The sequence below is a fragment of the Ursus maritimus genome, unplaced genomic scaffold (genome assembly GCF_017311325.1).
Source record: "Ursus maritimus isolate PB19 unplaced genomic scaffold, ASM1731132v1 scaffold_9, whole genome shotgun sequence".
Classification (NCBI taxonomy): Eukaryota; Metazoa; Chordata; class Mammalia; order Carnivora; family Ursidae; genus Ursus; species Ursus maritimus.
The window spans coordinates 73,644,943-73,668,334 of record NW_024427107.1 but is presented as its reverse complement, the minus strand read 5'-3'; the positions used below and the strand labels follow the sequence as shown (position 1 = coordinate 73,668,334).

At 49.4% G+C, this 23,392-nt stretch overlaps 1 protein-coding gene across 1 annotated transcript in view; it reads right to left on the bottom strand.

The window, feature by feature from the left end:
• Positions 1–1,310, bottom strand: part of KHDRBS3 (KH RNA binding domain containing, signal transduction associated 3) — a 177,785-nt gene extending 176,475 nt beyond the window's left edge. Inside the window, exon 1 of the mRNA XM_040626044.1 lies at positions 1,206–1,310. Coding sequence (XP_040481978.1) covers positions 1,206–1,293 — 88 coding nt within the window. The 5' untranslated portion in view covers positions 1,294–1,310. The remainder of the gene's footprint in view (positions 1–1,205) is intronic.
• Between the last annotated feature and the right edge of the window lie 22,082 nt (positions 1,311–23,392).

Below are 23,392 nucleotides of genomic sequence, written 5' to 3'. Positions count from 1 at the left end.
CGGAGTGATTCATGCAAAAGGTAACAGATCTGACCAGATAATGTTCCTGCCATTACCCAAAGAAAAAGCAGACCAGCGGCCCTCAAACCCATCTTTATCTGAAACATAGATTAACAGATATAGAATTGAGGACTGTTCCTGGGAAGGCAGGCTTGATTTACCATCCATTCCAGATTAGTCAAGAAGCTGGAGGAAGAACAAGCCAGGAAATACTGTCCTAGGTAGGCACGCCTCCATATGTCTCTGTATCCCGGTGCCCTGTACTTCCCAGGACTGTTCACACCCTGAACTGGCTAAAGCAGGGCTGAAAGGCACAGGCACCAAAGACTCCTTGCCCAGTCTTCCCAACCCCTAACCAGCCCCCAGTGAGGGTGACCCACCCAGAGCTTCCCAAAGAGACAACAGGCAAGCCAAGAAGGGGGGCAATTGCGTGGGCCTCTTCTCCCCTACCAACCGGTCCCAGGGCCAGCTTGCAAGCCTTGGCTGGAGCTGCCTAACCCCAGAGAGGGCGGACCACCCTGCCAGGGTGGCTACAGCCTTGGCATGGGAGAAAAAGAGGGACAGAAGAGGAACCGGGCTCTGCCACTAGGACCACCGGGTCCTTCTCTGAAATGCTCGGGGTCTGACCCCAAACCTCCCCCAAGATCTGCAAACTTCACTAACAATCCAAGCACCTGTTCCCTTCACCTCGTGTGCATTTCATCCCCTCAAATCCTTCCATTTTGCTCCAGCTCTTTCTCCAGTTCCCTGGACAAACCAAACACACTAGGATCCCCAAGTCCCTCACAAACTCCCCTCCAATGAGATCATTCAACCCCCGCCCCGCCAAAGCCCCCAGATGTTCGCCATCCCCCACCCACAAGTTTCCCTCGGGTATCCTCAAGTCCCCAAAGATCTTCAAGTCTCATCCCAACGCCTCAGCTTTCTGCCCCCCTGCCAAGCCTCCCAAAGGCACATCTCCTCCCCCCTCCGCCCCGGGTATCCCACGTTCTCCCAGGTCCCCACCCAAATGCCCCCAGATTGCTACCTGGGTCCCCGCCCGCCTCCCCAGGTCTATTTCCAGCCAACCCCACAAGTCCGCCTCCCAAGCGCCCCGCTTTTCTACCCGCTCCCGACCCTCCCCTGTCCCCGAGCCCCCGGCCGCCACTCCCCCGGCCCCAACGGCCGCCAGCGACAGTTAACGGCCGGCCGGCGTGCGCCCTCACCTTGGTTCACCAGCCGCAGAGCGTGCGTGAAGGAGGGGTCCAAGGAGTCCTTCTCCGCCATCAGCTCCGGCAGGTACTTCTCCTCCATGCTCGCCGGCCGCCGAACCGGGGCGCAAACGGCAGGCGGCGCTAACGGCAGCCGCAACCCCCGTTTTGCCACGCCTGGCGCGTGCTCGACCGATGAGCGCCGCGAAAGCCAGGCGCAGTAATTCACTCGACGCAGATAGGCCCAGCGGCTGGCAGCGGCCCCCAGTGGGCATGAGCCTTTGCAACCCGCCCGGGGCGGCACTTGCCAGTACACGCTTTGGGTGAAGCTGCTACCTTTAAAGGACTGCGGCCCCACGGACCCACGCTTTCCGGTGGAAACAGCGAAGACGCAGATGGCACGATCAAGGCGAACCTCAGCTGCGAAATCAGCAGAAGACACCAATGCGAGTGTCCCGGTGACCTAAATAGCGCCAAGCGCCGCTCGGCCGACTTACTTGCGCCATCTCCGCACTCTCTCCGGCGACACTAGGCCGACACCGCTTGCCGCCGCCATCGCCACCGGTTTCTCCACGCGCCCCGCCTCCCCGCGCACACTTTTCAACGCCTCGGGGGTACCGCCCCACTGCGCAGCGTCGGCTGGGAAGGGCGTCCCGGCGCCTGCCGCCCGCCGCGCGCTCTGCTCCAGACCCGGAGGCGCGGGGGAGTCCCGCGGTGCGGTCACGGTGTTGCCATACGCGGAGGCCGGGAAACTGAGGCCCGGAGAGGTCGCGCGGCTCGCCCAAGGTCACCCGGCGAGCGTTCCCGGGAGGGGAGTCAGGGGCCTGGCCAGGAGAGAGGTCCGGCGGGGGGAGCCCGGGCTCGCCCCAGCGGGCTCTGGGGAGAGGCAACGGGGCGAGCGGCCCTGCTCTTTGAGGCTCTCAGGACTTCCCTAACTTATTTCGCTTTGCTGTCCCCTCCTATTTGCAAGGAAATACGCGGGCGCACCGTCCTTCCCCAGCGCCAGGGCTCTGGGCGCCTAACGCGGGACCCTAGGTATGGAGGTCGATTACATAAAAGCGCGTGCCCTTCAGGGCGTCTTTGCCACCGACTTGCCACGGGCTTGTCTTTCTTTTCTCTCGTAAACCGGCTGTGCCTCTAGGAGGAAGAGGGAGCCTTGCAGGAGCCTGTCCCCTCGTGGGGAGAGTCCCCTGGACGCACGTGAGTGCTGATGTCCTCCGTCCCTTTCCTCCCCCTTCCCCAACAAGCCCTCCCTCAGGACTTTTCCAGGTTTCCTGAACATGTGGAGTAAAATGGCCCCCAGCAGGCCAAAGCTCCTGAGTCTGTCCTGCCTGTCCCCCTCCAAACTCCATCCCACGTCCTGGCCTCAATGTCACCTTCCCTGGACAGCTTTCCAAGACTTCCTCTGCAAAGCAGTCACATCCCGCCCCCCACTCCCCTGCTCTGCCCTGCTCTGGTCAGCCATGGCTCACAGCTGTAATTCTGTTTCTATGAGACCCTGAGCATCCCAAGGGCAGAGCTAGAATTTTGGTTCACGGGGAGGGTCCTGAGCACCTGGTGCCTTTGGAACAGGTGTGGGGGCACCAGAAATGTTTGTTGAAGGAACAGACCAGTGGAATGCCACTCCAGTGGCCACCTGCCTGGGGCAGAATCTTCCTCCCATGCACATGAAGCCCTCCACAGCCAGAAATGCTGAAAGCGGAAATCAAGGAGCGCTAAGCTGCTCTAAGTCCCAGCCCCCAGTACCCACTGCCCTCAGGTGCAAGCAGCCCATCCCCTTTTCCACCCCTAGACTGCAGTGGCTCCCAGTGGAAATGTCATTTCAGAGTTCCCAGTAAGAATCTTCATGTCTCTCTTTGGTCTGAACTCTCAAGAGTTCAAATAATAGGTTAAATGTGTGGCCTCTGGGACCCCACAGCCTGGATTTGCAATTTTGGCTCTGCTGCTCACTAGCTGCGGCCTGTGCCTCAGTCTCCTCATCTGTAAAGTATAGGTGAGAATACGACCTATTTCATAACAAAGCCGTGAAGATTAAACAAGGCAACTCATAATGAAATCCCCCAACAGTCTCCCCCACGTAGTAAGTGCTTAGCTGGTCTTTGTTGGGGTTCTTCGTGCCTGGCTCTCCTCCTGGTCTTCCAAATCTCTCCTTCCCCTCAACCGTAGCTCCCAGGAGCACTTAGCAAACACTACCCCATGGGATCCTCACTGCAGGACACTGTGCACTGCCCCTGCAGACTGAGTGAAGGACCTGGGACCCCAGGGCTCTGTTTCTCACCCGGGGCCCAGAGTGGGGCTTCTGGGACAGCAACATGGATGATTGCAGCCCCAGCCCCTTCCTGACTTTCTGTGGGACCTTGGCTAATTCACCTATGTGAGCTTCGGAGACCACATCTCCAAAACCAGGGTTATGCCAGCAGCCCTGGAGGGCCGCTGGAAGGATTCATGGGGCGATGTTTTCTCCTATAGCACTGGAATGGGATGCACATACCTCCAGCTTATGTTCCCGCATCACAGGACCTACATGCTAGGGTGTGAGTCCCTCATGGTCACACTTAAAGAGAGGAAGGGAGAAGGGGAGTTCTGGGATGTCGGTGAGCCCCAGGGGTGGATAACGGGGACCAGACGCTGGACACTCAGCTGCCCCATCATCACTTGGTCTTACAGTCTCCTTTCCGTTTGGGCCCTCTGCCCCAGTAACAATCCACACTATGAGTAACCGCTGTTTTCATTAAGCACTTACTAAAGGCCAGGCTCTTTCATTCACTATTTTCAGTTTTCCCAACAACCTGTAGGGAAGATACTATTTATCACCACTTACAAATGAGGAAACTGAGGTTCAGAGCAGTTTGATACTTTGCTTAAGTCACGGCTGTCAGTAAGGGATCCTAGACTTGTGGACCCTAAGGCCTCCTCCCTCCCTTCCCCGTTCTTCCTTCCCAGGTATCAGTTTGTGACAGTCGTGCCCGGCTCCAGCCCTCCTCCATCGGCAAGGTTGGCAGACAAGTCTGGCTGGCAGCTGGGGAGGAGGGCTGTACACCAGGAAGCTGACAGCAAAGGCACTGAATCTTCTGCTTCGGACACTCCTTCTCCCAGAACCTTCCAAGAGGGCAGGTGCCCAGCACCATGAGTACCCACATGGGGTCCTCCAGGGAGGAAGGAGACGGATGTCTCTGTGAGATGCTCAGGAAATTGTCCCCACCCACCAACCTGGCTGAGCTGCTGGCTGTGGGGCCCTCTCCGCACCTTGCCACAGACTCTGTCACTCTTCATGAGAGGGCCACTCCTGAGGGCACTAACCCTCGGATCCCTTTGACGATGAGAAAATCTGATGCGGGGCACAGTTCTGATTATTTTGCAAGCAGTTGCCGATGGTACTCTAACTCGGGTCCCCTGAATTTGAGGCCAGAGTTCTCTCCAGGCACACATGAGTACTTACTGAGCACACGCCAAGGGCAGGGTACAAGGGACTAGCCTAGAACAAAACAGACTTCCACAAAGCCACTTCAGGCTGGGGCACTGGGGCCTCTTCTCCCATCTGCATACTTCGCATCTGGCCTGGAGTGGAGGCCCTGAGCTGTAGGAAGAAGCTTTTCGGCCGTCCCTTGTATGTCAGGGGTTCACCTCCCAGCCCCGGAGACAGGGGGGCTCTTCTAAAACCAGCCTCATCAAGTGTCACTGTCCCCAGGCCATCTCAGGAGCTGCCCTGCCTGTGGTTCCACAGCAAGCCCCACTATTCCAGCCAAACACCACCATGGCTGTCTGTCAGAATCCTCACCTAGCTCCCACCCACCACACCCACATGTCGCTGTGGACCGGTACCTGCCAGCCTCAGATATCACCACAGCAACCGCGTGTATCAGAGAACACCCAAGAGCGGGCAGCGGGTTTCTGAGCAAGTTGTCCTGTTTGTTACCAGATTGCTGTTCACACTACACGCATCCTATTCCTTTGGTTTAAGAAAGGTGAGCCCTGGGGCGCCTGGGTGGCGCAGTCATAAAGCGTCTGCCTTCGGCTCAGGGCGTAAGGAGCCCCACATCGGGCTCCTCCGCTGGGAGCCTGCTTCTTCCTTTCCCACTCCCCCTGCTTGTGTTCCCTCTCTCACTGGCTGTCTCTCTCTCTGTCAAATAAATAAATAAAATCTTTAAAAAGAAAAGAAAAGAAAGGTGAGCCCTATCCCAGATCCCCCAAGACCCTGCAGAGCCACGGGTGGTGAAGTTGAAATCTGGACCAAGAGCCCGAGACGCTTCGGTTTGACTCCTGGCTCTCCTGCTTACTGGCTGTGTGATCGTGAGTCAGGTACTCGATGTCTCTGGGCACCGGAGGAGGACATCCATACCTCCCAGGTTGGTGGCAAAGCAAATTCATAAGGGTCATCATGGACACTAAGTGACCGTGCCGAAAGCTTTGACTCTCCCTCCTCCCCACCCCCCACAAACATTGTTCCTACTCCTATGCACACAGCACACATTGCACGGGGGGCCGGTCATCTGCAGACCCCCGCCTGCCTCCACAGCCCTAGCACCTGGCTGGGCGCTCAGTTCACAGCAAGACCATGACACCCATTCAAGTCCATTCTGCTGAAACACAGCCTCTGACAGCACCACTTCCCAGCTACCTGAGACAAATGAGTTTGTCATGTAAGACAAGCACCAAAAGATGGCACAGCCTTACCTAGAAATCAGTCATTTATATGTCAGGGAGAAAGGCACCAAGAATGTTCGCTCTGATCCCTGGCTCTAGACAGTTACAGGAAATGCATTTTCAAACCTTGAGTAGACTAAAAAGGCTTAACACATTAAGAGGAGGACAGAGGCAGTCCTCAAAATCTGGAGTCTTCCAAAGTTCAAAGCCCACTCATAAATCAGGAATGCCTTCCCTGAGGACTAGCTGGTCTGTTAGTGGCTCTCTCCTACTTTCCTCAACCAACCTCCCCAAACCTCCTGCGTTCAATGTACAGAAATACAGCTGGAAGGAGCCACAGAGATTAGCTAGCTCAGAAGTCACTTGTTTTTAGAGGTGAAGAAACTGTTGCCCAGAACATTTAAGTGACCCGAAGGTAGTAAGTGGAGAACTGGACACACACACACACACACACACACACACACACACACACACTCCACCACGTCCAAGGAGAGATGGAATGGGACCTTTCAGCTCAGGCACTCACATACTGAAGACACCTATCTGTCTCTATACCCGCGTTCCCCAAAAGTCAATTCCCTCCCCTCCCTGCTTGGTAGATGGAAACTCCAGGCCCTCTAGCAGACTCTTCTTTCAACAGGGAGGGAGCCCTCCGGGTTCTATCTTACAGCCGCTGATAAAACCACAGTATTGCGCACGCTCCCCCTAGTGGCCAAATATGGAAGTGCATACCCCCAAAAGTTGTAGTTGAACCAGGTTGATAACCACTCGGGTTGGTCCTGGTAGCCACCAAAAGGGAATCCCAAATAGGATTTAACTCCTTCCCATGAAAGAGGAGAGTGAAGCATTTTCTTAGGTGGAAGAGTGACACACGGAAGGTAAAGAAAAAGGAAAAGGGAGGGGGAAATGTGAGGGAGAAGAAGACAGAGGGAGAAGGAAGAGAAAGGAAGAACACAGAAGAGGAGGAGAGTATGAGGGAGTAGGAAAGCTTCCAGGAGGGATGTTTCTCAATGCTAAGCCTCTGTTTCAAGGAGAAGCACTCGAGGTAATGGAAAATAGCAAGAATTGTCATGTCCAGGGTCAGCATATCACGAGTCAGGTGGGTACAAATGAGCCAGGTCACCCCTTGACTGACACCATCACAGCCTGACTGGGTAATCTTTCTGAAATTCAACTCTTTCTCTGTATTTCTGAGCTTGTAAAGGAGTAGCTACTAGTTGTTCTCGTCCTATTTTATTGAGATCTGATGAGAACAATAAAGATTTGCAGAGAAAACCCTGAAAAGTGCTCTGAGTTCCCAGGTATAACCATCACAGAAGTGTGTTTTATTATTTCCCTCTGTGCAGCAGCAGCCTTCTATCCCCTGCTTCCTGGACTAAAAGGTGATATGTGATGTTGGACTGCCAACGCACTAGCTATATTTCAACAATGCATCAAATTATCACAACCTCTGGTGCTTTGTAAGATGCTGGGATTTGAAAGTCGCTGTTGAAATGTAAAATATCATTGCCACAGTAGTAAAAAGATCCATGTCCATCTCCTAACCCACTCTTCCTTGTCAGTGTGCATAGAGATACCCACAAAACAATTCCAGTCACATTAGCAGAATACTTTACCATAAACCCGCACATGTCTGAGCTCGGCGCCATGATCGAACAAAGCATATTGGGAGGTGTCACGTTAGTGTCCAATCAGCCCTCTAGGGGGTGATGACATTTGTAGAGTCCACTGCGAAGCAAACACATCCAGGTCACATAAAAAATGTCAGTGTTTGCTTGTGTTTTCTGTAGCTAAAAAATGAAGAGCTAATCTTAACAAAAATGGCTGTGGAGGAAGAAGGGAGGTTCTCTACGCACGTCCACTGACGTGCGTGAGAAAACATCTAAAAACAGAAGTGGACTGTTGTCAGGAACCCACGGGCTTCCTAAGTGTCTCTATGGACTTTATTCTTTGGGGTCTGTATAACATGGCACTAGCTTCCCCATATGCAACCTTCATCACTACCCTGTCTGGATTTATACCTGCTGGATAGACACCTCGAAATCCTTTGCTTGCTGTTAATGGGGGAGGAGGGTGGGATACCAGATATATTCAGGCAATCTTGATTCACATTATCCAGCCTGGGATGGCAGCTGGTACGTGGGGTACGCGGGGGAAATTCCAGCTTCCTCTGGTAAATCCTAGCTTGAGAATCAATTCTCTCGGGGTTTTCTAGCCACGTTCGCTGGGAGCAGCCTCGCAAAGCCACAGCAGCTTAGCTCTACCAACCACAGGGATCCCTGCACAGTTGTACGGAACCCTTGAGCACGTAATGGTTGAGGCCACCAGCTGAGGAACCAAACCCAGCTGTGGTCTCCCCGAATCAACTGAGTGCTTTGCGTAAAGTAGCCTCATCTGGCCTCTCTCTGCCCGCTTGTGAAATGAAGACAGTATCACTCCCCACAAACGCTTGCCTTAAGATCGCTAGGAGCTAAATATAGGTAAAGCACTCCGCACACAGAATGGGTGACATATATGTAAAGTACACCGAAATACAATGGGAGCTGCGTGTGCAATTTAAAAATTTCTAGCAGCCACGTTAACAAGGTGAAAAGAGGATGCTTCGGTGACTCAGTCGGTTAAGCATCTGCCTTTGGCTCAGGTCATGATCACAGGGTCCTGGGATCGGGCCCCGCATGGGGCTCCCTGCTCAGCAGGGAGTCTTCTTCTCCCTCTCCCTCATACTCTCTCTCAAATAAATAAAATCTTTAAAAAAAAAAGTGAAAAGAGACAGGTAAAGTTCATTTTAATGAGATAGTTTATTTAACCCCCTATATCCAGAATAATATTTCAGCATGTAATCAATGCTTTTATAATATTAAAGAGATATTTTACAATCTTTTTTTGTGTGAAGTTTTTGAAATCTGATGTGTACTTTGCACCTACAGCACTTCTCAATCCACGTGCAAATGGTTAAAGTAAAATGTTTTTCAATATTATAAAGATGCATTTTTTAGGATTGATTGATTGATTTATGTATTTATTTGATGGAAAATCCTGATGTGGAGCTCGATCCCAGGACCCTGGGATCATGACCTGAACTGAAGACAGGTGCTAAACCATCAGAGCCACCCAGGCGCCCCTATAAAGATGCCTTTAATGGAACAATACCTTACACTGCTTCCTTTTCAAAATCCAAATTCATTTAAAATTAAATACCATTAGCACCAGTTCCTCACAAATGCTAGCTCCAAGCCAAGTGCTCATTAGCCACATGGGGCTAGCGGCTATGGTATTAGGCAGTGCAGAACAGAAGAAGAGGTTCAAGGGCACAAAATAGAACCCCCAGCTGTCAGTGCTCACCCACATGGATGTGTCCCGGTCTCACCCCAGGTGGAGTCCAAAATTGGCTGCCCAGGAGTCGTGTGGTAGCTACAAGATGTCATCAGTGTGCCAGGCTCCTTCAATCTTTCCACTTCACCCACCTTAGGGTGTCAGGGTGGGATGTCTCCACCCCTCCCTGGGCACCCGACCTCATTCCAGGGAGGAAAAAGTGGAGACGGGAAGGGCTAACAGGAAAATGATCCTTACCTGTTGAGTCTACTCCTCTGTACAGTAAAGCCCCATGTAATGGTTCTTGCTTACGTATCATTAGAACTGTATCACACACAGCCACCCAGGACAGAGCTGGTAAATATAGTGTTTTTGGCTCACCAATTTCCTCAGTGTTCAGTACTGGTCTGAGATTCTGTACTCCTTCAGGCTGAGAGCAAAGAAAACCGTGTCTGTCTGTCCAGGAATAAAAGATAGAAATTGATGAAGTCAGCAAAATCAAGAGGTCCCTTCACTGATAAGTCACTGAGATCCACTGTTCCACATTCTATAGCCTGAAAAGGCTTTGATTTTTTTTCTTCCTTCCTTCCTTCCTTCCTTCCTTCCTTCCTTCCTTCCTTCCTTTTTTCTTTTTATTTTTCTCTTTCTTTCTTTCTTTCTTTCTTTCTTTCTTTCTTTCTTTCTTTCTTTCTTTCTTTCTTTCTTTGTCTTATGGACAAAACAAAGCTCTGCCAATACTTCTCGACCACCAACGAAGGATTTAGCAGACTGGAAATGAAATCCTACCTCTTCCCTGCCCAGCTTGAATGTGTGAGTTGGCCAAGATGTGCTGCCTTTCTCTGAGCCTTCATTGTCTCCTCTGTGAAACGGGGCTGCTAATTCCTGCATCAAACATTCCTCCAGGCACACATCAGTTTCTCAGGGAATGCTAGTGGTTTCCTCCCATCTTTTGTCTTTGGAAGTCTGTAAACAAGGAGGAAGTTTGGGAGAGAATTAGTTTGGGAGACTGAATGTCACAGACAAGCTCCGTGACTTAAGTGTTAACAAATTTGGAGCCAAGTCTACAGAAGGGTTTGTTTGTTTAACTAAACCATGTGCAAGGCATGCTTCTTGCTGTGCGGATAAGAAGGCTCCGTGGTTTTGCTTTGGGCTCATACCTCAGAGGCATAGCGGGAAGAGCGCAGACTTTGGAGCTCAACCTGTCAACTCCTTTAACAAGGGACAACTTTTCTTTTCTTTCTTTTTTAGCATTAAAGGGTCTTTTCACTTCTGAAAAATCAAGACCACAGACTTAACTTCTGTAAGCCTCGGTTTCCTTAACTGTAAGTATCTATATTACAGAAAAATTGAGGTTGATTAACTAATATTATGTTCATAAATTGCCCAGCACACAGTGGGGGCTTGGTGAACGGTAACTGTTACAGTAAATGCATGTCCCCCTTGATAGAAAATTAGGCTTTTCGTCAAATCAAACAGGCTCTGTAAAGTGGATAAAGAAAAAAAATCTACAGAAATTATTTCTTTCGCTGATGATTTGTTTTCTAGATTTCCTGAAATACAGAATGGAATAGAACATTAAACTCCAAAGAAATAATGCCAGCTCTGCTGAAGAAGTTGTCAGGTTTTAATGACATGAGGACAATTTACTTCAAGTAAGGTCCAAGTAGATGCTCGATGCTGGAGAAGTTGCTTCGAGGCAGATCTTGAAAATTGGCGGAGGATCTGAGGCTGTGTGCAGAGCAGTTAAGCCACAGAATAGTTTCTGCAAGACGTCAAGTTGGCTCTTATATCAGGCCCCTCAAATTAGCCTAAGAGCCCTTATAACAAACGAGTCTCTGATTAAAAGATTAATGTGGTCTTATTTTGCATTTGCTTCTTTGCCTTTCATAAAATAGTTATCTATCCTTGAAAAATAGCTTTTATTTTACTCTTTTTCCCCAGCCCCCAAAATCTTGTTCTCTTTCAGTGTTCTCTCTCATCGAGTGTCTTCTCTGTTATTCCGGAAACCTGGAGGCCACTGCCCTCTCCTCCAGCCCCGCAGTGACTCTGTTAGCAGTTCCTGTTGATTTCGTCTCCCAAATCTCCCCAGATTCCCCCACTTCTCTGTCCCTGCTTTGCCTTCTCCGCAGAGGCCTCCTGCCCTCTTTCTGGCCTTGAACCTATCCCTTATCCACTCTGCATCCAGGCTGATCTTTCCCAATGCAGGTCTGGTCATTTCCTTCTGGCTGAAAACCTGGCAGTGGTCTCCACTGCTGTTGATTCTGATGAAGACCAAAACCCTTTATTCAGCCAAGAAAGGCCTATGTGATTTGGTCCCACCTACTTTTCGAGTCTCTTCTCACTCCAGCCACAAGGCTCTATGGGTTTGGGGGAATGTACCATGAATTCATTATGCTCCATAACCTACAATGCCTTTCTTTTGCTCCAAGCATCCCTCTGACTCTGACTCTGTTAACCCATGTGCCATCCTCCCCTAAGGATCTGACTGTCGACCCACATCCCTTCATTTCTTCTCCTCTTCTTTGCATTCAAAGCCCAAAGCTCTTCTGTGGCTGGCCTCTCCCAGTGGGGGCTGCAAAGGTGGTATGGTTCCCACTCTGGTCCTCCCACCAGAACATCCTGGTGGGGAACTAGGACAGATTCAACCAACCTCCCATAGCCTCAATCCATCAGAGCAGCACACAATTCTCCCCAGACTATCACGGCCAAGCCAGTCCCTGGACACTCAACAAGCACTTGGTAATCAGCGTGGCCACAGATACAGCAGCTGTTTCTGAGAACAAAGGGCACATCTCCTCACCAGTTCATAATGCTTAGTGTTCATCTGTTTATTGATTGGTATTTACTGAGTATATATTATCATGTGTCAGTTACTATTTCAGGCTTTGGAACAGGGACCCTGCCTTCATAAAGCTTACAGTTTAGTGCAGGAGACAGACATGCTACTTCCTAGCTCTATGACCTTAAGTAAGTCCCTTAACCTCCCTGTGTCCCAATCCAGTTTACCTATAAACTGAAAATACAGATGTCACCCTCACAGCACTGTTATGCAATGAAGCAAAGCAGCATACGTCAATTGCTGACTTCATACGGCTGATGTGCGCTGTAATGGGATAGTACAAGAAAAGGGCTTAGAATAGTATCAGGAGAATGTCTTCAATAAATAACAGTTTTGCATTATTATTGTTATGTGAACGAAGACATGTAGGACTGCAGATTGAACCAGTTCTCCGCAGGAGAGGAGTTGGGGCCCTGAGGAAGAATGACGGGGAAACTTGCGTAGGTGGAATGATCAGGGAAGGCCCCTCTACAGAGGTAATGGTCAAGACGTGAAGGAGTCATGAGAATCAGCTGAGCCAGAGGATGTGGGTCTGGGACACAGCAGAACCAGTACAGGTGTCCTAGGCACACAGATCTGGTTCAAACATCTTCTCTTTAGCTCCTCAGGGCGTGTCCTCAGGTGAGCCTCATGGCCTCTTTGAGACTCAGTTTTAATGACAATGTCATGAAGGTAAGAGTAACGAAGAAAATAATGTCAGTGTGGTAGATTTTAAATAACAGAACTCATGTAAGTCACCAACCAGGGAGCCTCACACATGGTACGCATTTAATAAAAGCTGGATTGCCTCTGCTCCCCATGCCAAGCATCCTGCGAAATTAACGATTGCTTTCTTGGGACAATTTGCATAACCAGTAAGTCAGACTTGGAAGCCACACAAGTCTAACACCAGACCCTGGGTCTTTCCCCCTTCACCACTCTGTCAAAGCCTGGACCATTGCAATAGCTAACACATAGCTGGAACACTGATTCTAACTCACCTTTTTCATGAATTCTCTCTTTACTCCTCCCGATGTCTCAGTAAAGAGGATTCTATGCTTTTCCCCCATCTTACAGGGGAGAGGAGCCCTGAGGATGTGACAGCTTGCCCGGCTTTATCCAGCAGTAGGTTGTCCAGACTGTCTTCAGCCTGTTTTCCATGTTCCTGTCCTGTGCACAGACTTCCTTCTGGGAGCCGGCACGGAGAGGGGTGTTCTCTTGTGTTCTCAGGCTCCCTTCATTCATCAGGCTGAATCCTACTCTTGATTAATGTTCCCCTCTTTCAGGAAGGTTCTGGCTTCCGCGGGGCTATGGCGATCTGAGCTGAGCTGGAAAAATCAGAGCCTTGGTCGTGTTTCGTCGTAGATGTTTTCTTGTTTGAGGGTAACAGATTTACCTCTCCAAAGGGCTGAAATTGTGCCTGCCTCCCTCTCTTCCCTGACTGCATCTCCTGTTGTCCACTCTAGAGGTCTGGAGACCTGCTAAATTGTCAAGTCCTAATAACACTAAACGAGATGGGAGGGAGACCACGGACAGAAGATTGATCCCGGTGATTCTGGAGGAAGGAATGGCACTATTTCTTCATAGCTGAATAATCTCTCAGTTATAACAGCACCTTTTCTGAGGAAGCCACATTTTCTAAAATAAGAGTTAGGACACATTTCTGAGAAGGGAGGTGTGAAGAGGCCACAACGTTGTGCTGTTAGGATTGGGTTGGGGGGAATCATTGGAATCAGTGTTTCGGGCAGTCTACTGCAGGCTACATCATTGCCATTTGACAGATAAAGAAATTGTAGCCAAAGCTTGTTCAGCTTCGAAGCCACTGGAGGCATTGAATGAAATGCTGGAACTCTTTTTCCCTGACAACTATCATGGTGTGTGTTCACACCTGGTCTTGCCAGGTCCAGTGTAAGCCTTCTGTGGTCCCTAAAACTGATCGTTTGAGCTTCGGTCTGCATAAGACCATGACTTATCACATTTCAGAGCCTCTGTCAAACGTCCATCTTACGACAAAATTGTCTACTTGTCCGAAGCACCTGGAGAGTGGGCTGTGTGACAGCTTGTCTGTTTCGTGTTTGTGCTCTGGCCTCTGGGACAGCTGCGTTCTCCTGCTCTTGCTCTATATTCCAAAGGATCACCTTTCCTGTTCCCTGACCCGCACCACACCCTCCTCCTCCCTCCCTGGATCCTCCCATTCATGCTGGAGAACTCTGGACGGCATGCCCTTCCTAGATAAGGTCCCCCTCCTCTGGGCTCCCAGGGCTCTGGCTTCCTTTGGTACGGCGACCTCCTCCAAACACTCAGCCTTCACCCCCACCAGGCTGTGTTTTCCCGGAGCCCAGGGACCATAGGTGCTCAATAAATATCAGCTGGGTAGATGAACAAATGACTCATCATTGTTGTCGCTGTGACTTTGTGGCAAGTCTTTCCACGTAATCAGTTAAATAAAATTGGGTTTAACATGCACCACGTAAGCCATCTGCATACATTATATCCGACCTATTATACCAGGCGGATGTGTTTGGAGAGGTGGTGGTTTCGGGGAAACTGCTTATGTATGAGTAGTTTTAGCATTTAGGTAGAAAATGAATGCCTATAGCTATTATCCAGATAATTTTACGGAAGTGGAGGTGGGAAGAGCTTCAAACACAGGGCATTCTTTTCCTGTACTTGTGAGAAGCATCAAATTTCTGGGTTTTATCGGCTGAGAGTTTCAAAGTGTGTTAAATTGGTGAGTTTGTTACATGTCAGTCTAGAAGGCCAATACTTTTTTAAGAAATGAAATCTACATCCTTGTTAATAAAACTGAAATCCGTATGAGCCCAAATCTTGTTTCTGTTTTTGTTTTTTCTCCTGTAACCAATGTTCAGGAAATTCAGGTGATCGTGTCTGCCTCCATGATCATCAGAGTATGTTTCAGTCCTTCATTTATTCATCCACTCAGCAAATCATGGGGTCCCTCTGCCAGGCACCACGGAGCTCCAGGGGGATGGCCTCAGCCTCAGGGAGCTATGGTCTCTGCTCCTTGTCTGGGGAAGACACATCTCCCACCAATAAGCTCACACACCAAGAAGGAAACTACACATGTGGTAAGTGCCCTGAATGAAGAAGAGCGGGTGACCCACTGAAGGCAGGCAGTCGGGGAAGTGACGGCTAGTGGGGGATCACTTTGTCCTGTGTCCTCATTCTACAGATGCGAAGATGGAGGCCTGAGCATCGTGAGTCTCAGAGAAGGCCAGGGACAGAGATGAGGCAGACAAAGATCTTCTCTTCCCAAAGCCCAAGATTTCCCCACTAGTCACAGCCTTGCTTAATTGGCTCATCTTCACAAGCACAGAATAAGGCTAGGTTATTTCTGAGATCTTTCTACCTCCAGCAGTCTGTGACCTTATTTGATTAAATTCACTCAAAGAAATGCCTTTGAATATTTCCCTTTTTTCTTTTTTTTTTTTAAAGATTTTATTTATTTATTCGACAGAGATAGAGACAGCCAGCGAGAGAGGGAACACAAGCAGGGGGAGTGGGAGAGGAAGAAGCAGGCTCATAGCGGAGGAGCCTGATGTGGGGCTCGATCCCATAACGCCGGGATCACGCCCTGAGCCGAAGGCAGACGCTTAACCGCTGTGCCACCCAGGCGCCCCTATTTCCCTTTTTTCTGATCTCATTATGAATCATTGACGAAAACCAATCACGGTGATTCCATTGGGGGAATTACTTTCGTACCCATGCGCTTTTTTTTTTTTTTTTTACTGTTTTCTCATAATATCTAAAAACTGCTTTTTTCTCACACAACATAATTTTACTCTGAAATGAAATTTTGTGCTAACAGGTACAGACACAAAACAATTGATCGAAGATCCATGTGGGTGAAATTTAGGGGAAGGAAAGATATAGCCAGATCATCCACGCTTATTTTAATATCTATGTAATCAGAATCTATATGCAAGACATTTTCTGAAATAGTCTAAAATAATCTATATTTCATCAGATCGTAGTGTCAATAGAACAAAGTCTCCATCACAGAATAAGTTCTCTTCAATCTGCAATTAATTAAGCAAAGGGACAAATTATACTTAAAGATCTGTTGAAAGGATATCAACACCATTATTTTTCTAATACAAAGTGCTTTTCCCATAATGCACCTGACCCTTCTTTTTTCTCTCTATAATGCTTGATTGCAAAGAAATTCTTAAAATAGGCAGAGCCCTCATTAGAGAAGTTTAGTTTTCTCTGGAATATGTCTCAAATTCCCAAATACTGTCTTCTCCACCTCTCCACTAACTGTTCTCTGAGATTTCACCGTGCTGTCTCCATCCTCTCTAAGACTTTGTTTTAAACTGAGCAGAAATTCCCTGGTAGAGGTAACTCACCTATTCCTCCCTTCCTCCCTTTCTTTGATCCTCTCCTCTTTCTACCCTGTCTCCATATCCCCCAAATAGCAAAACATCCCAAATAGCAACATCCTGCGGCAGCGGAGCCTGGGGCACCACTGGCACCCTTGCGTGGAGCCGACAAGCGCCCACAGACTCAGGACGACCTAGGGCCCCCACTCGCCTAGATAACAGGACAGCCGTGGTGGGGAGGTCTTCCTCGCCTCTGCGCAGTGCCCCGAAGGGCACTTGATACCCTCTGGCTGCTCGCAGTGAAGATAATTGAGCTGAGTTAACTCTAGACTTGCTGGCTGAGAATCACAGAATTTGAACCTGGTTCTGTGCTTAAGCAGCTGATGGAGAAATAAGTATTCAAGTGGGAATAAGGCTTTTCCTTTCATGGTGTGATGAAAAGTCTTGGGCTGATCAGGGTTCAAATCCAAACTTTTCTTCATAGCAGTGGTGGGACCTTGGACAAATCATCTCGCTCACATAGCCTCGGGGTCTTCATCTTAAAATAGAGGTAATCATACTCCATTGGATTGCTGGACAGATCAGAGGTAAGCCCATCAAGTCTCCCGTGGGGTATGACACCTAGTAGGTGCCCACTTCATGTTCACAATCAGCGACGGCATCATCACCTCCACCTCTTGAAGGGTGGCGTTGTGAGCCATGACTTGAGGCTTGGCACTGTTGTCTAGCATATGTTTGCTGAATAATCAAAATTCCACCAGCTGATGTGTTAAGCACCTGCTGTACCTACACAGGTTTGCTGCAATGTAAGATACAAGAGAAAACTGAGATGGGGCTCTAGCCATCAAGGAAGTAACTATTATGTTTGAATGAGATCATTTAATCCATCTCATTACTTGGTAACAAACTGGGCCAGCTGCAAACTCCCCTGGATGCAAATGGAAAGAGGAGTTTAAATAGTTTATTCCAACTACCTGCCTTGTCTGTCTGGAGCACTGGAGAAGAAATAAGAACAATTAATGCTTTGTCTTCATGGCCAGTTGCCAAATGAGACAGGGCAAGAAACTCACCAAGCAGTTTCCCATTTCCTTACAGGTTTAAAATCTACCATCAAAGTGATGCACTTTTGGGTGGAATATTGGATGAACTAGGAATCAAAGCTTCCTACAAATCCCCTATGTTTTTTGAGTGCACACTAAAAAAAAAATGAATGAGTGAACATGTAGTATACATAATTCTGGGCTTTGCTACTAACCACGTCCACCAGTATCACCCATTCAAGCACACATTCAGCTAACGTCAGTCGAGCACCTGCTATGCGTCAGGCACCATGCATGGTACTTAAGCCCATTATGGCAGATCCATATACCAAACCTGTAAGGTGGTTACTATGATACCCATTGTACAGATGAGGCAACTGAGGGTCAAAGGGGGAAATGATTTAACTGTGCTTCTATTAGTAAGAGGCAGAGCCCAGTTCCAATTCCAAACAGTACACAAATAACAATTACTATATTTATTAAGAGCTTCAAGGGAATTGCCTTCCAAAACTGTACCCCCTACAGTTTTCTGCATTTCATTTCATTTCTGCCTATCGCAAGGCTGAAAGACTTTTTCTCTCCTTTGTCACAGCCAAGCCAACAAAAACTCAAGTTCCTTCTACCTTCAAAATAGATCCAGAACTGACCACTTCTCGTGACCAGTCTCTGGACTGTAGGTGGGTTGCTGTGTGCCTCCAGAATGCTCTGGCCGCTCTCACCCCAGCTCGCTGCAGGCAGCCGTTACCTCTGGAGTCGGCACTCTCCTGCCTCCCCCCCCCCAGCATTTGCACGGACAGAAGTCATTCACACCTGCCAGCAGTTTTCACCTTATGATATGTGGTTTACATTTTGGTTTTGCCCTTGAGTGCCTTTCCTCTCTCTCCAGAATGAGGTCAGCAATCTTCTTGGTTCTCTGATGTATTATTCCCAGTGCCAGCCGCATAGTAGGTGCTCAACAAACACGCATTGAATAAAGGAATAGAGGTTGGATTTGGGTGTTTTTCAGTGGCATGAAGATGACATAACGGCCAAGGAGTGGGGGGACATCTGAATCTAGGCCAGCCGTAGACCTCATTCCCAGTGAGGGCCATAGGAAGATACGTACATAAGAAACAACGTAAGGCAGAAATCAGTGTAATATTTTATTGCCAGCTGACCTGGACACGAACCCCCAAAGGAGCACTCTGGAAAGTGGGGCTAGGCCAGTGGCCTCCAGTGGGGCCTAAGAGGTCTTCTACCACCTCATCCCCAAGCCAGATTTCCAGTCTTATCCACCTTTGCCCATCACCTGCAAGTCAAAGAAAGAGAGCCTCTTAGCATTTCTGCTGTGGGTGTAAGAGAGGAGAGGGCAACAGAGTCCCAATCAGTAAGGAAGGGAGTGGGAGAGAGGGTCACACCCCTGCCCTGACCTTTAGGGTGCAGTAAGTCAGCAACCTGGAATCTGACCAGTCCAATGAGTGTGGCCTCCTCCTTGAAAGAGGGCGGGATATATCAGAGAACCCTGCCCTCCATCATGTCTTGAACATCAGGCTGTATATATACAATCTTTACGACTTTTTTACCCTCGAGGCACCTATACCCATTTTCCTGAGTTACTACACCCCTGCAGTATGCAGCCTGGCCCCCCCAGATGCCACAGATGCCCCCCAGCCCTGTGGAAGGGCTGCTTGCAAAACGATTGTGCCAACACAAGACCTAGCTCCCTTCCATCCTTCCGCCTGGGATTGGGTGAGCTGTTTCAGATAACACATACTTGAGTCTCTTGCCTCGGACAAGGTGGCCGGCTACAGTGTTGTTCAGGAGATGCTGCTGTACAGAAAACAACCCCAAATTTATCATTTTATTTCATGACTCTGTGGATGGGCCAGGCTCTGCTGTGCAGGTCTGGCTGGGCGTCTCCTGCTGGGGCGGCCGTCCCCTGAAGGCTGGACGTCCAGGATGTCTCACTCACGTGGCTGTCAGTTGATGGCGGATGTCGGCTGACATCTCATCTGGGACTGACAAGGGGAGCATCGACACGCACCTTCTCCACTTGGCTTCAGCTTCTCCATCAGAGTGGCTCATTCCAACAGCGAGCGTGCCCAGAATGAGCCTCCTAAGAACGTCCAAGTGAAGCTTAAAGGCTTCTTAGAGTCGAGCCACAGAAGTTCCAGAATATCACTGTGCTGCATCCTATTACCCAAACAAGTCACTCGGGCCAAGCAAGTTCAGTAAGATGGGCAGTAACTGCACCTCTCGATGTGGGAGCTGCGTGCACATCCAGGGAGGGAAGGGATGGACGGACGCCATCTTGGAAACCGCCTACCCCAGACTCTCTTTCTGGAATGATCAAAGAAAGCAGGCAGGGTGTCCTCGCATAGGAACCAAGGAGATAGAACGGGTGCTAAGACACAGGAGGAGAAGCAACATTGGAGATTCAAGCTTTAATTTTTTAATTTTTTAAAAGATTTTATTTATGTATTTGAGAGAGAGAGAGAATATGAGCAGGGGGAGGAGCAGAGGGAGAAGCAGACTCCCTGCTGAGCAGGGAGCCTGATGCGGGACTCGATCCCAGGACCTTGAGATCATAACCTGAGCCAAAGGCAGACGCTTAACAGACTAAGCCACCCAGGCGCCCCTGGAGAGTCAAGTTTTTAAGTGAAAACATCTTAACGTCCAGGTGAAGGCAGCAGATCAAAGTAGGGCACAGGGAGAGGTGCCTGGAGTTGAAGGTACTGGGCACATCGGGAGGCAGGAGGGGACTCAGGTTCCCAGGCCTCCAGTCCAGCTGCCTTAGGCTTCATTCCCATCAGTTGGTAAAGTGATAGGGGATAGATCTGAACACATACAAGGAGCTCCAACAAAAGCTTGATTCTGAAATGTTCATCCCACACAGATCATTAGGGTAGCTCACACAGGGCTGAAGAATAAGAGTTTCTGCCAGTGGAACCCAGTCGGCATACACCCCTCAAAGCAAAGGAAGTATGCTCACTTGATCAGTGTAGATAGTCCAAGAGAAAAAAACGGAGTTAATTAGAAGGGAAATCTGATCCATCAGCCCCATATCCTCAGTGGGCCTCCGCCGCTCATACTGGTGCTCCCAACTGGGGTACTCAACAGTGTGCTAGGTAGGACACTGCAACACACAGATGTCCTGCCTGGGGAGGACTGTGTTTAACGGTAACAAATCTAACATTGTTACTAACTTAAAACCAACCAACCAACCAACAGCCAGATACCTTGGTCTAGTGTGCAGACGGAATTGTTCAGATCAAAGTTGGCATTTCAAAGACATTCCCCAACTTTGGTGGGTGGCGGGTCCTGAGCCGGATTTCTGGGGGCGTGCTTGGGAGGTGCCTTCCTTAGTGGGTGAGGCCCTGGCTGCCACTTCCCCCTCAGTCAACTAACCCAGTTCCACAAGTATTTCATGACGCGGAGGCAGCACTGCGAAGCGGTTACAATCAGAGCTGCTCCCTTCGCTAGCTGGGTGACCTAGGTTGGCCCTATTACTAGCTGGCCTGACATCTCTGAACTTCAGCTTTGGTTTCATCTTTCCTCGGTCTGGGGTTAGCAGCAGCACCTGCTTGACAAGCTGTAGTGAAGGCTGAATAATAAGTAGCTCAATAAATATAAATAACAGTTATTACTATATTCTAGGAAAATAGCATCATGCTCTCATGCCTCTGAGCCTTTGCATGTGTTAGTCTTCATGACCCAGAGCTCAGTCTCCACGTCACGTCCCCGGGGAAGCATTCTCTGACCTCCTCCTGCCCAGCCTGTCTCCCCCAAGGACAGTCAGTTCGGGAGTATTTCCTCTGGGCAACGCCAGACGTTGGGCTTTCATCTCTCGTAGCATATAGCGCCTGCAGAACTCGGAACAGTAATTACTTAACACACACACACACACACACACACACACACACACACACACACATTTTCTTGAGCCCTGAGATTCAGGAGGCAGGGGACTCTGTCTTTGAGAGTCAGACAACCGCTAAGAATCTTAGGAACCACGCTGCCTGAGTTCCAATCCTGCCTCTGCCTCTTTTTAGCCCTTTGACCTTGGGCGAGTGACTTAACCTGTGCCTTGATTTCCTCACCCATAAGGATGGAGACAAGGCAATGAGAGCACAGTCCTGCCCCAGACCACGGCAGTCTGGGTCGCATCCCCCTGGGACCCTCCGCACTCCCTGCCAGGCTGGGTTTGGGGTGCAGGGGACTCTGGATTTCCCTGCCCGGACAGCTGCTAACCCATCCACCCGCTGGGCCTCTAGGGTTCTTCCCTGGTCTGTTCTCCTGCAGGCAGGCAGCACTCCAGGCACTCTGAGGCCTAGGGGGTGGCTGCTGTTTGGGAGATGTTGCTAAACTGAGCTTGAACTTGAGACTGAGGATGGGAAGGGAAGGGGACAGGGAGCTCCCTCTGTATGTTGACCTTAGTCCGCAGGAAGCCATATAGTATGTGGTTCTGTCCCTTCCTGCAGCTGCGAAATCTTCATTTAAGTTCAAGCTTCAAACTCATAAACTTGTGAGTGGAGCGTGCATGCGTGTGGGGGGGTGTGTCTCGCAGAAATGGGGAACGAGCTTGCTGTCATGTTGGGCTCGGCATGGCAGAGGACAGACACAGCACAGACTGCGAGAGACCCAACAGGCTGAAAAAGCTCCGTGGAAGGGAGGCTCTTGGACTTAGCAGAAATCACAGGCAAGTGCGATTTCTGGGCCAGGGAAGGACCGGAATGTGGCTGACACTATTGTGTCCGTGTCTGTCAGGAAACGGTGGCCGACACGTGAGTTACACCAGGAGAGAAGCCAATGCTATAGCACCGTCATTCTGGACCCTTGCAGTGGGCAAGAGAACACAGCCCGGTCTCGGGACGGTGCAGACTGATGGGATTATGACAGAGACCGGGCGAGAGCTGCAGGTGGCTCCGAGATGGGAACCCGGGAAGAGGGATGGTCTAGGCAGAGGGGGAGACTCCTCGCAACTGATTTCCTTGGTCTGTCACTTCTCACTGGGGTCTCTGCTTCTTGAAACAGACGCTGGGTCACATTCATCTCTGTGTGTCCAGGGTCTATTATAGTGCCTGCCGGCATCAAGGCACTAATAAATGTTTGTTGAATGAACAAATTAATGGAGATGTTTTTGCATATAAAACACAATATGTTGCTTAAAAATTCAATTTGCGCTCAGCTTTGCAGATGCACATCTGTTTGAATAGTTGGTTATTTTAATTACATTCAGCTTTTTCTATGCAGCATTTATGAAATGGACTGTGGCAGCAATATAATTAAACTAATCAGCATAGAAACCTAAACAGGATTATCCAAGGTAGATTTTGACCCTCAATTATATGATATGGCTACTACTGTTCCGGACAGATTAAGAGGCAGTGTGGTCCAGTGGGATGATCGCATCCCTTGGACAAACCACCTAGGTTTCCACCCTTGCTCTGTCCCTCACTATCTTGCTCTTGGGCAAGAATCAAATTCCTCCTCTGTTATGTGAGGGAAGCAACACCCCCTTCCTGGGATGTGAGGCTTATGAGGGATGGCATGAATATATAGGAGGAATATTCCATAGGATTAGTCTAATTTCAGACAATGCTATTCTTTTTTTTTTTTTTAAGATTTTATTTATTTATTTGACAGAGAGAGACAGCCAGCGAGAGAGGGAACACAAGCAGGGGGAGTGGGAGAGGAAGAAGCAGGCTCCCCACGGAGGAGCCTATGCGGGGCTCGATCCCAGAACGCAGGGATCACGCCCTGAGCCTAAGGCAGACGCTTAACGACTGAGCCACCCAGGCACCCCTTCTTTTTTTTTTTCTTTTAAATTACTACATTACATTAGTCACCATACAGTACTTCACTAGTTTTTAGTGTAATGTTCCATGATTCACTGTTTACGTATAACACCCAGTGCTCATTGCAATACGTGCTATTCTTGAAATCAAATCCGTCATCACAGTGGACTCAGGTGAGGGCAGTGGCTTTAGGGATCAGCTCCCACTCCGAATCCAAGTAGCATGAAGGATGGGAAGCTTGACTGTGCCTGGCTTTTATCCAAATCCC